This window comes from Tamandua tetradactyla, chromosome 13 (genome assembly GCF_023851605.1).
Source record: "Tamandua tetradactyla isolate mTamTet1 chromosome 13, mTamTet1.pri, whole genome shotgun sequence".
In the NCBI taxonomy this organism is placed as follows: domain Eukaryota; kingdom Metazoa; phylum Chordata; class Mammalia; order Pilosa; family Myrmecophagidae; genus Tamandua; species Tamandua tetradactyla.
Genome location: NC_135339.1, coordinates 63700459 through 63712742, shown reverse-complemented (window position 1 = coordinate 63712742; position 12284 = coordinate 63700459). Strand labels below are relative to the sequence as shown.

Sequence of the window (12284 nt, the reverse complement as noted above, 5' to 3'; positions counted from 1 at the left end):
CCATCAATCTTATTGATTTTCTCATAGAACCAACTTCTGGTCTTATTGATTTTCTCTGTTGTTCTCATGTCTCAATTTCATTTATTTCTGCTCTAATCTTTGTTATTTTTTTCCTTTTGCTTGCTTTGGGATTAGTTTGCTGTTCTTTCTCCGGTTCTTCCAAGTGGACAGTTAATTCCTGCATTTTTGCCTTTTCTTCTTTTCTGATATAGGCATTTAGGGCAATAAATTTCCCTCTTAGCACTGCCTTTGCTGCGTCCCATAAGTTTTGATATGTTGTGTTTTCATTTTCATTCGCCTCGAGGTATTTGGTAATTTCTCTAGCAATTTCTTCTTTGACCCACTTGTTGTTTAGGAGTGTGTTGTTGAGCCTCCATGTATTTGTGAATTTTCTGGCACTCCGCCTATGATTGATTTCCAACTTCATTCCTTTATGATCCGAGAAAGTGTTGTGTATGATTTCAGTCTTTTAAAATTTGTTAAGACTTGCTTTGTGACCCAGCATATGGTCTATCTTTGAGAATGATCCATGAGCACTTGAGAAAAAGGTGTATCCTGCTGTTGTGGGATGTAATCCTAATTTAATTTTTAATGAAAGTAAACTTTAAGTTAATTACAAATAAAATCAAAATCTAATTTAATTTAATTTAGATTTAGAAACTTTTATTTTGTGTTTTTCCATCCTTTTCTACCACTTTGAGTGCAGTAATCTCATCCTGGCCTTGGCATCCTTCCTCCTAGGAAAACTCAGGAGAGTGGTTTCAGTAGTACCTAATTGCTTGTTAATATAACTGGTTACAGCCCCTTTGTCCCAGTGATAAGAGAGCCAATGTGGGAGGATGGGGGTGGAATCCATAGGAAGAGCTATAGGTGGAAAAAATTTCTTTCTTTTGTATGTGGGTAAATTCATACCTTCTGTCTTCAGTGGCCTTAGCAAACCTTCTGCACTAAAGAAAGAGAGTTTGTGGTGAGTTTGCACTGTATTCTTAGGCTTACCCAGTTTTTCTCTTTCTCTGTTGTAGACGTTGCATTCAAGTAATACATAAACTGCTTTGCTACCAGAAGAAGTGTAGAATACGCCTGCATTACACCTGGCGGGAACTCTGGTCAGGTAACTTTCTCTTTTGAATTCATCCTCATTTCCTGTACCTTTTAGAAACACCTAGACCTGGCCTCAAGATGAATTAAAAAACAAACAAAAACCAACTTTTAAATTTGTTTAGGTTGCTTCTATTTCAAACATTTATACTTTTTGTCATTTTTTTGACATTTCAGCTTTTCCTAATTCAGACCTGGGCATGTCTTACACCTTTTCTACAATTTCTCTATTTCTTCTCCCTCTATTTTTTATCAGCTGAATAGAAACAATTGCATACTTCTTTAGTTCCAGTGATTCTTCTCTTGTGTGAGGTAGGACGACTCACTACAAACTTGGATTCTCCTTCTGTTCCATTTGGTAGCAGCATATGGATTATGGGGAGTCTTCTGTGTGTTTCCTCAAGATGAGTAATCTCAGGAGGAATGTCATAGGGAGAGAGGGTGGGGAGGGGGTGGGGGTTGGGGGGAATCCTGTTCTTTGTCTTAGATCTGGCATTATTACTGTTTACAGACAGTGTCAATTGTACCACTCCCCCTGTGCCAGAGACAAAAACAGCAAATTACAGTGTTTACATTTGTCTTCTTATCCATTTGGTAGCCCAGTAAAGTCACTGCCACCCCAGCAGGCAGGATATGACTCTTCTCTAAGGGTACAATTAATGCCGGCTCCCTACCTCTGTCTTTTGTATTACTAAATTGGAGGTTTCAGGAAAGCTGAGGAGACATGTCTCTAAGGGAGTTGCTTGCTGATAAGTCCTGTGGCTTTTATAACTCAGTGGTACAATAAAGTCTTTTCCAGAAGATTACAGTGATGAATGGTTGCCCCACTCACTCATAGGAGGGTTTCTCTATTCTTAGCAGAGGAGGGTGTGTTAGTTAGTGTCAGAGACTTTATAAGAAACAGACCAGAAACCCAGCCCCATTTCATGGAATTCATCTTGCTTGTTGTGACACATGGTTTCCTCCCAATCCAATTTGGCTTTCTAAATTTAGTCTTCTATAATAGAAAGTAGAGATCTTTAGTTAATGGATTAGCAAGTTATTTGTAGTTTCTGCTATGGTGGTGAAGGAGGAGTAGGAGAAAAGCACTAAGTGGCTATAGTGTATTTTGGTATTTTAGGAGAGAGGAGTATGATTGTAATTGAGTGTGACAGTTTGAGATTGGGGAATATCAGAAGAGCTAAAAGGATCAAAAGAGCTCAAAATGGCTAAAGTTAGTAGAAGTTGTTAGGTAGCAACAATTCTTTTTGATATAAAGGACTACTACTTTGGCTGTGGGTAATGTGATCGTTATGCTCTAAAAGCCTAGAATTAAAGAGAAAGCACAAAATGTTGCATGTTACAGATCTTAGCACAGGTTATAAAGTCTCTGATACTAACTAACACACCCTCCTCTCCTAAGAATAGAGAAACCCTCCTATGAGTGAGTGGGGCAACCATTCATCACTGTAATCTTCTGGAAAAGACTTTATTGTACCACTGAGTTACAATTTTAAATTTTTATTTTTAGCTGGGATGAAATTATGTGTTAGTTACCAACCAATTGGTGGTAGTAGTTGTTTCTCCTTGTGTCTTCTGATTCCCTTCTGGTTTTATTTTCACTTTTTTTCTAATTTTTTTTCCTTTCTGTCCTAACCATCCTATCTTTGGTGCTAGTGATCTCTCTGGCTTTTTTCCCCATCCTATAAGGTAAAATCTGATGTCTTTTACCTTATTATCCTGTTCCGTTGCCTTTTCAACATTGCTTCCACATTGCTTACCCTGGTATGTCTCCCTGAGACCTAGGGCTTCCTATTCCTCCCTTATTTCCACCTTGTATTTCCTGTCCTTTTAATTAACTAACAGCTTTATCATTATAAAATATTCCTTGTCCCTTGTGCTATTGTCATCATATATTTTACTTCTATATATGTTGTAAACCCCAGAATACGTTGTCATTATTTTTCTTTAAATACGTACTCTTCTATTTTTGTTTTTTATTTTTAAGTTTTTATTTATTTATTTATTTATTTTTGCATGAGCAGGTACCAGGAACCGAACCCGGGTCTCTCGCATGGCAGGTGAAAATTCTGCCAAACTATCGCACTGTCCAAACACTCTTCTTTTGAAGAGATTTAAAAGTGTCTTTTATATTTATCATTTCTAGCACTTAGTATTTCCTCATTCTGGCTGAGGAATTGTGAGAAAGAATACCATTCTTCTGTATTGGTCAGTTGGCTTTATGTCTTTGAGTACTTTATGTCCTACTCAGCTTTGTTTGTAATTATGTACTGTCTCAGGACTGATTGGTTGGCATTGCATGGTCCTTGATAGGTTGAGTAGAGGGCATCATTAGTGAGGCTTCCGTGATTGTTTATTCTTGGCCTCGGTGATTGTTTATTCTTAGAGCATAGGCATTTGTACTAGAAATTTCTGCCAAGTGAGATTTGCTCTTTTTCACGTATAGACTAGATACATGAACCTTGTTTCTATGCCTTCGTGTATGGAATGTACAGTGAGATACAGAGCAGCAGGTGCTAAGAAAAACTGCAAAATAAAACACTATATCTGATGCAGTCAGAGCCAATAATAATGTGTAATATTATAATCAGTGAATATAAGTGTGGCAATGGTGTATCCACCCACTCCTTGGCCAGCACTACCTCTCATATGTTGGTATGCCCATGTTTTCATTCTCTTTGCCTTCTAGACTTAGGATTTGAGGGAGATGTGTGAAACTCATCATGGCAAATATGTGTACACATATATATGCTTGTCCATACATGTGCTGGAAACTGTATTTATATTTAAGGTTGGTAAAGTATGAGTTGTTAGATTGGACACATAAATAGACCTCTGGCATATAGGAAACAGTTAGCTAGGATCCAGATGTCTTTCGTTGTTTGCAATATTGGTATTCAGTATCATTGCCTGTCACGTCCTGGTTTTATTGCTGTTTGACTACTCTCTGTTATTGGGAAGGCAGCCCAGAGGTGTCAGCATGTTGTCTTACCCCCTCCACCCACTCCAATTTCCAGGTAAAATTCTCAGGCTTGGTCTTATAGAAGGGGAGGAGTCAACTATATTAGTTGGGAGTTCAGTCTTCCCTGATATACTTTCCCAACTGTTGGTTTTATAGCTACAACCCTGACTTACTCCCTCTGCCACTGTCTATTTATATAAGGCTTGTCACCATGGTATCTGAATATGTGAAAAAAAATATTTAGGCTAACTTTAACTAGAGTAGGGAAAAGAAGAATTCCTACCTCTGCATTGCCTTCTTTCCAGTAGTCATTGTTTTTCACCCAGTTATGGAAAGTTTAAAAGCTCTTCCCTGTACCCTAGGCTACCTACATCTCTTAGTTTGAATAAACAGTTAGACCTCAGAATTTTGAACTGGTAGTGATGGGGAAATGGGATGTTGGCTTAAGATCCTAATGAAACAGTCCTTTACTTTTTTTGTTTTTTTTTTGTTTTTTTGCATGGGCAGGCATCGGGGAGTGAACCCAGGTCTCTGGCATGGCAGGCAAGAACTCTGCCTGCTAAGCCACCAGGGCCCACCCAGTCCTTTACTTTTGAGAATATGATGAAAGCCATAGTCTGTGTGTGCAGAAAAATGTCCGTTTGTACATAGGTACATTTTACATATAATATCAGGGAGTTGATGGGCCCTCTGAAGCCTATCCACGATCCCATGTTAAGAATCCCTGTCCTAATTTTATGTCCCCTAACATCCCTATTTATTCTGTGCTCATAGAACATCTTAGTATCTGGCTTAATATTTTTATTTTATTTACTGGTCATACTGCTTTCCCATTGGAAACTTTAGGTGAACAGTGCTCCTCTCGAAACTTCTTGAAGCTGAAGCCTATTTGTTCACTATGTTTTATTTCCTTTGTATTCCTATAGAACTTTATGCCTTTAGTTTAGTATATCACATTTGTATTGCTGTGCTTGCATATGTTTGTACAGTGATTGTTTAAATATCTGTCTGCCCTCTTTAAAAAGTTCCTGAAGGGCTGGGCTTGATATTTTATCATTGTTTTATCCCCAGAAGACTTTTAACAGGGACTCAGAGAACATTGGAATGAATAAGTAAATGTATGAATGAATCATAATGGAATCCATCATTCTGTTACTGATAGATAAGCATTTTCTTTTTTTAATGCAATTGTATTGTAATATATTATATATTCAAATACCAAATGATCATCCAAAATCTATAATCAGTGGTTCATAGTATCATCATATAGCTTTGCATTCATCATCAAAATTGATTTTTGAACATTTTCATTACTCCTAAAAGGTAAAATAAGAATAAAAATAAAAGTGAAAAAGAACACCCAAAACATCCCATACCCATTATCTCTCTTATTATTTATTTATTTTTTTGTCTTTATTTTCTTACTCGTCTGTCCATACACTGGATAAAGGGAGTGTCAGTCACAAGGTTTTCACAATCACTTGGTCACACCATAAAAGCTATGTAGTTTATACAGTTGTCTTCAAGAATCAAGGCTACTGGATTACAGTTCAACATTTTCAAGTATTTCCCTCTAGCTACTCCAATACACCAAAAACTGAAAAGGAATATCTATATACTGTGTAAGAATACCTCCAGAATGATCTCTTATGGAGGACTGGGCTTGATATTTAATCATTCTTTTATCCTCATTAGACTTGTAACAGGGACTTTGAGAACATTTGAATGAATAAATAATTGTATGAATAGATCATAATGGATTCCATCATTTCATTAATGATGGATCAACATTTTCTTAAAACAGCACATACACAAAATAATATTTTCTTTTGGCCTCAGGAAAAATAATCCAGGTAGATGTTTGTTGTCATCTTTCTGTTCAGCTGACCCTGTCACTTTTGATAGGATCAGCCAGCCATCCAACTACATTTTTATACATTTTAGATGTGAAAGGAAGTAATGTAAACTCTTTCCTTTGTCTCTTTCATCCTTAACCCACAGATGTGTGGATTTCTTTTAACCAAGTGAAAATGGAAGCTTTGATAATTTCTAAGCCATTAACTTAAGGATGAACAGAATGTTTAGAGAGAAGTATGTAGTTGCTGGAGAGGGAAATTTTTGAACAGAGCTTCATGGTGTCAGCTTATTTTACTTCCACTGCAGGCAGAAGGGACATTGAGGAGGCAGCATGCATTTAAATTGTGTAGCTTTCCGCAGTCTGAAAACACGGGTTGATTTAAAGGTAGATTTATACTGGAATTTCATACTTGGCATTATCAAAGGATCATGGTCCTTCTTGGGTGATGTCATCATTTTTATCCCCATTTGTTGGGGAAGGGGGTGGAGAGATGGAAAAGTTAAGTAACTTGCCAAGGAACATGGAACCAGACACTATACAGAGTCATGATTAGAACTTAGAGTTCCTGACTCCTATATTCAGATGCAGATCACTAGGCAACATTTGCCTCCCTGCAGGAAGAAAGGCCCCCAAAGCCCTCAAAACAATCTGTTCAGCCTCACTGTGCTAAATAGCACCCAAAGCATTCACAGCTTTGTGGAAAAGATAGAAATTGCACATGGCCTGACCTTTCAGATGCCTACAGGGAAAAATGGAAAACCCAGAAAGTATCATAGCTTTCAGGATCCAGCTCGCTCTCTTATCACTGCCATAAGCCTATGACCCTAATTATGTACACCTTGAGACTCAGAATTGAGAGCTTTTCTTTGGAAGCTTGTTATACTGTAGGTGTTGTCATATAGGACTGAAATTTTTCAGGAGAAAAGCTGACCAGAACCGTAAATTTATCTGGCAGTTCTTGTGTAGATAAAGTATAGCTTTGGCAGTTTTGCAGTCCCTCTTGATTTTGAGAAATGTTCCTTTGAACTTTTAATTGTTTGTTGCTCTAAGTTTAGGGTTTCTTTAAGACTTTTAATTTTGATATAATTGCAGACTCAGAGGGAGTGGCAGAAATATTACAGAGTCCCGTTTACCCTCTACCCATCTTCATCCCAGTGGTGACAGCTTATATTGCTGAACAGTATTGTTTCTTTTAGTTTTGAGGAGGGTATCCAGGTGGGAAAGAACATAACAGTAAAAAGCTGGAGCAGCTGAGAAGGGGAATTTTGGCAGCCACTTTTGCTATCTTGTTTTTAAACTTGATTTTTAAATTGTTCTTCTTTTCCCTAAATTTTCTGATTTAGGGAAATATGTCACATGATATATTCCAGGCGTGGTGTGCCTAATTAAGACTGCTCTACGTTCCATATGCAAAAAAACAGAAGGGCTTTTTTCCTCAATGGACAACTAATTCCTCTCAAAATTAGAATGTTCTAATATAGGGGCATTAGGAGGTATCACTTGGTTCCATAATTTAGTTATGAAAATTCCTATATAGCAAGGTAGAAAGCTCCAGGACAGAAAAAGAGTGCCTGTAAGGTTTTTAAAGCTAAATCACCACATTTAGCTTAAACTAAAATTTTACACTATTTTGAGTATTTTTCTCATCCTCTCCAAAATTTGGCAGAAGCAAAAGATAAAAATCTCTAAAAGGTTTAGTCTATTAGGGGAGAAAAAAGTCCCTAACATAAGTCCCTTCTTGTTCTCTTTCTCCGTACTTGAAGTCCCTTCCTGTCCAGAGAAGTATCAGCTCTTGTAGGTCCAACAGCATCTTGTTAAGTTGAAGGAACAGGGAAAGAAGAAGCTGTTCTTTTATTGCTCTATTTATCCTAGTTCTAAAGGAACAGATCACTTGGTGTGATAAGGAGTCATCTTTCCCTGGATCTAGAGTGACCAGGACAGGTCTGTTACTGGTTTTCCCTCATTTTGGCACCAAGTAAAGTTCTTGGTCCTACATGAGATGACTCTGCTGAGATGTGGTCTCATTGAATATTAGATTTCTGAAACGGTGATTTTGGCTCTCAGTTGGACAATATTGAAAAAAATAAACAGTTGCTCTAGGACCCTTGAAGAAGGCAGTGGCTCCTGAGTGTGCTTAGTTAGAGGCAGCTGCATAGGAATGAGGTAGTTGGAATCCTGATTTCCCCGAGTTTGAGGTATGGGGACTTTCATGCAAAAGCTCATTTTCATTATCAAAAAGAGGATTGATGCCATTTGTGAGGATTACATTGTCCCTGAGGAAATGGAAAATGGTTGCGAACTTTATTTTCCCTTTTAGCAAATACACATTAACAGCAAGGGAAATGTTAAGGACAGAATCTGACTTCCATTTAAAGAAAGGATTTGTTCTGTTTTATGGGTCACCTCGAGGGGTCTGGAACCTTTAGGCAGTGCAGCCGGTTGGCATACTGACTTTTGTACTCTGTTCACAACCAAAGCCATTCTGTTTTTTTATTTGCTTCATTGGCCTCTGTCGGTGAGGTGCCTTGGTTTGCAGCCAGGCAGATGCCTGTTTTCTGAAAAGCCACCCGGTGTATTTTTAAATTATTCTACTGGCACGTGTTGGCGTCTAAATCTTTCCTATATTGCTCTGCTGATTGACAGTGAGCCTGATGATTGTTGGCAATGTCCTTAGGTAGTTGGTGATTTTGTCCAGAGATGCTGGAATTGGCTGGAGTTTATAGTGCCTCTGGACTTTTGGTGACATTTGATTGTTACTCTGGTGCTATTTCCAGACTGTCCTTTGAGTTCCTTAATTCCTTCCTAAGCACATGAAATGCTTATATTTCTTTTCTATCAGTCACTGTAAAATTCTCCATCTCCCTTAATGAGCAGGCCTTGATTTGAATTATGTGGCATCTTATCCTAACTCCATGCCAAACCACAAAATAAAATTCTGGCTGTGTCATCTTTGCTTTCTACTTCTTTCTCTCGATAGCATGTAAAAGCTGCTCAAACAGCTCTCTGACCTGATTCTTTGGAGACATTTACTTTTGCTGTGCTGGAGGTTCTCTCTCTCCATCCTGTTTTTAATCTTATTTAAATGTCATTCACTTGGTTTTTTGTAATTAAGCCTCTCCTCTCCTTCTCTGTGGCAGGCATCTGAGCTATCACTTAATTGTGTCTTCCTGTGGTTGGCTTGTTCCTCTCTGCACCTGGTTTACCTCAATGTGGGGGGACAGGTTTTAGTCCTGGAGAAGTTCCCATATCCATTATTCATTCTACTCCCACATGATAACACAATTTACTGCTACCTCCTTTCCTTCCTCCTGAATTCAATCATGATAGGAAAAACTCTTGGAAAGCCCTTGCTATGTGAGGTACCTTAATGCTAGGAACAGCTCTGCAAACAAGGTTCCTTGTTGGTGAGGGGGCCTGTGTAAGGTGACAGGAGTCTTAGATGGGTGGTACTGAGTCCTTCCCATTTGAAAAACAGATTGGCTACCCCTACCTTTGGGAATTTATTTGGGACTCAGAACCATTAAGGCATTGGATTCTGGGTCAGATTCCCAGAGCCTGTATACTCTCCTTTGTTCCACCTGTGTCTGCATGCATAAAAGTCAGAACTTCTGTACACTGCTGTTTCATGTTTCCTCAAGCATGATGAAAATACCTTAAGGAAAGGAGCATGGGCCAAAGCTTAGTATGCAATAGCCAGTTGCATTGAGGACACAGTCAAAAGAGGCAGCATTTGCAGCCATTTGGTGATTCCTGAAAAAGAGCCCACAAACTAACTTTTCAAGGAACCTAGTAGAAAAGTCTTCCCAGTGAAGAAGCAAGTGTGTATAGAGCACCCAGTTATATATATATAATCTGGACTTTAGCAATTTAAGCATAGTTAATGAGTAATATCATACCTCAAATACTTAATGGATATAACTTTTCTACTTTCCACTTGGCAAGGTGAATATTTGGAGCCTTATTTAGTAGAAATTAAAACCAGAATCCCCAAGGATTTCCTCTGTGTTGGTACTCGGTGTTTTGGTAGCTTTAATACAAACTTTGATTATTATTCTGAAGACTGCCATGGTGATTTTTGTTTGTGTTTTTTATTTTTTTTAATATTTTTATTGACAAACCTTCACATACATACAGTCCATACATGGTGTACAGTCCTTGGCACACAATATCATTACAATCGTGATGTATTCAGCACCATGATCATTTTTAGAACATTTATATCACTCCAGAAAAAGAAATAAAAATAAAAAACTCACATGCCATATCCCTTATCCCTCACTTTTATTGACCACTAGTATTTCAGTCTACCCAATTTTTTTTACCGTTATCTTCCCCTATTTATTTATTTTAAATCCATACTTTTTACTCATATGTCCATACCTTGGATAAAGGGACATCAGACACAAGGTTTCACAATCACACAGTCACATTGTAAAAGCTATATAGTTATGCAGTCATCTTCAAGAATCGTGGCTACTGGAACACAGCTCAGCAGTTTCAGGTACTTCCCTCCAGCCTCCCTAATACACCATAAACTAAAAAGTGATATCTAAAGAATGCATAAGGATAACCTCTCGACTGTTTAAAATCTCTCAGCCACTGAAACTTTATTCTTTCTCATTTCTTTCTTCCCCTTTTTGGTCAAAAAGACTTTCTCAATCTCTTGATGTGGATCCTAGTTTATCTCAGGATTTCTGTCTCACATTGCCAGGGAGATTTTCACCCTTGGGAGTCATGTCCCACTTCCCCCAGAGAGAGAAGTGAGTTCACCCACCGAGTTGGCTTAGAGAGAGAGGCTACATCTGAACAACAGAAGAGGTTCTCTTTGGGTGACTCTTAGGCCTAATTTTAAGTAGGCTTAGCCTATCCCTTGCAGGAATAAGTTTCATAGGAGTGAACCCTGAGATTGAGGGTTCATCCTGTCGATTTGTCTCCACTGCTTGCAAGAATATCAGAAATTCTCCAAATAGGGAAGTTGAGTATTTCCACCTTTCTCCCTAGTGTCCCAAGGGGACTTGACAAGTACTCTTTTATTCACTGCCCACATTTCTCTGGGATCTATCAGGTCATCTCACTAACCTGGCAAATCAACAAGATCTCATACCCTATTCAAGATTCCGTGTACTTATGGTATTCAACTAAATTGACCATACAAGTAAATTAGGTAATACACTACCCAAAATATAATCTTTTTGCACCAAACAAACATCTCTCCCTTTGGTCTCAACACAGAAGTTGAAATTTTAAAATACAGATGATATCATCCTTTACTCTGTGTTCTGACAGGGTTGTCTTGAAGGCTGCCCAGGGTTCATTTTGATTTTGCATTCTTGCTTTCCTTTTCTCCATCAAAGAGGAAACACTTTTGCATATTTGGCCTTATACTCAGTACTCTCTACTGTGATATAAATGTCAGCCAGTTAGGCTGTGATTACAGAAAGTTGGGGTGGAATGTTTGTGGGGCTCATGGTAGTGCCAGTGGAAAGAAAAACGGTAATTTCTTGTTTTTTTGAGAGTATGCAGGTAAAATGCAGGTTAATAGAGAGAAATCCTGAGATGGTTAGAGGATACTGTCTTATGTGGGCACAGTTCGTGGTGCCCCAAAACAAGTACGATAGTAACATCAAAGATTAATATACCAAATATAATAATAATGAAAAATTTTGAAATATTGAGAGAATCGCCAAAATGTGACACAGAGACACAAAGTGAGCACGTGCTATTAGAAAAATGGTGCCAATAGACTTCGATGCATGGTTGCCATGAACCTGTAATTTGTGAAAAAAAAAAAAAAAGCATATCTGCAAAGTAAGTCAAATGCCATAAAATGAGATACGTCTGTATAGATATTGGCCGTAGGTAGCATAAGCCCCTCCCCTCAACAAATTTGTTTTTAATTGCAGTTTAGAAAGAACCAATGTAGTTTCATAGACCTCAGTAGGAAGAGTTAATGGACTTCTTCCTCTTATGTTATACGGCTTAACTTCAACCAGATATACGATTTTGGGTAACTTAACCTATCTGAATTTCGGTTTCTTCATCTGTAAAATGGAAACAGTAATACCTACTTCATCATATATTTAAAAGGATTCAGTGAGAATAATGTACTTTTAAATGCTTTACATGATGCCTAGCAGACAATGGGCGCCTATCCCTTGCCATGTATGACCATTGTGTTTCTCTCCCTTTGAAAAGAGATGAATGCAGTTTGGGAAAAGTGATTTCTTTAGTTAAGCCTCTCTTTAAATTATCTGGTATGGGGAGGAGAAAAGAAGGTTTGAGATGCTTTGTATCAGCTTCTGGCACAGTCATTAATGTATAATTAGAGCTGTTCTGTAGGAAGAAGTGATGCGTTCTCTTTTTTTT

At 38.0% G+C, this 12284-nt stretch overlaps 1 protein-coding gene across 6 annotated transcripts in view; it reads left to right on the top strand.

Annotated features, from left to right (window-relative positions):
• The window catches only part of ARMH3 (armadillo like helical domain containing 3), a 365667-nt gene that overhangs the window by 175496 nt on the left and 177887 nt on the right, over nt 1-12284 (top strand). For all 6 annotated transcript variants that reach the window (XR_013161708.1, XM_077125817.1, XM_077125814.1 and 3 more), the window contains one exon: nt 1023-1111. Coding sequence is in view for 5 of the 6 variants with exons in the window: in XM_077125817.1 (XP_076981932.1) it covers nt 1023-1111 (89 nt within the window). In the remaining variant the exon portion in view is untranslated. The remainder of the gene's footprint in view (nt 1-1022; nt 1112-12284) is intronic.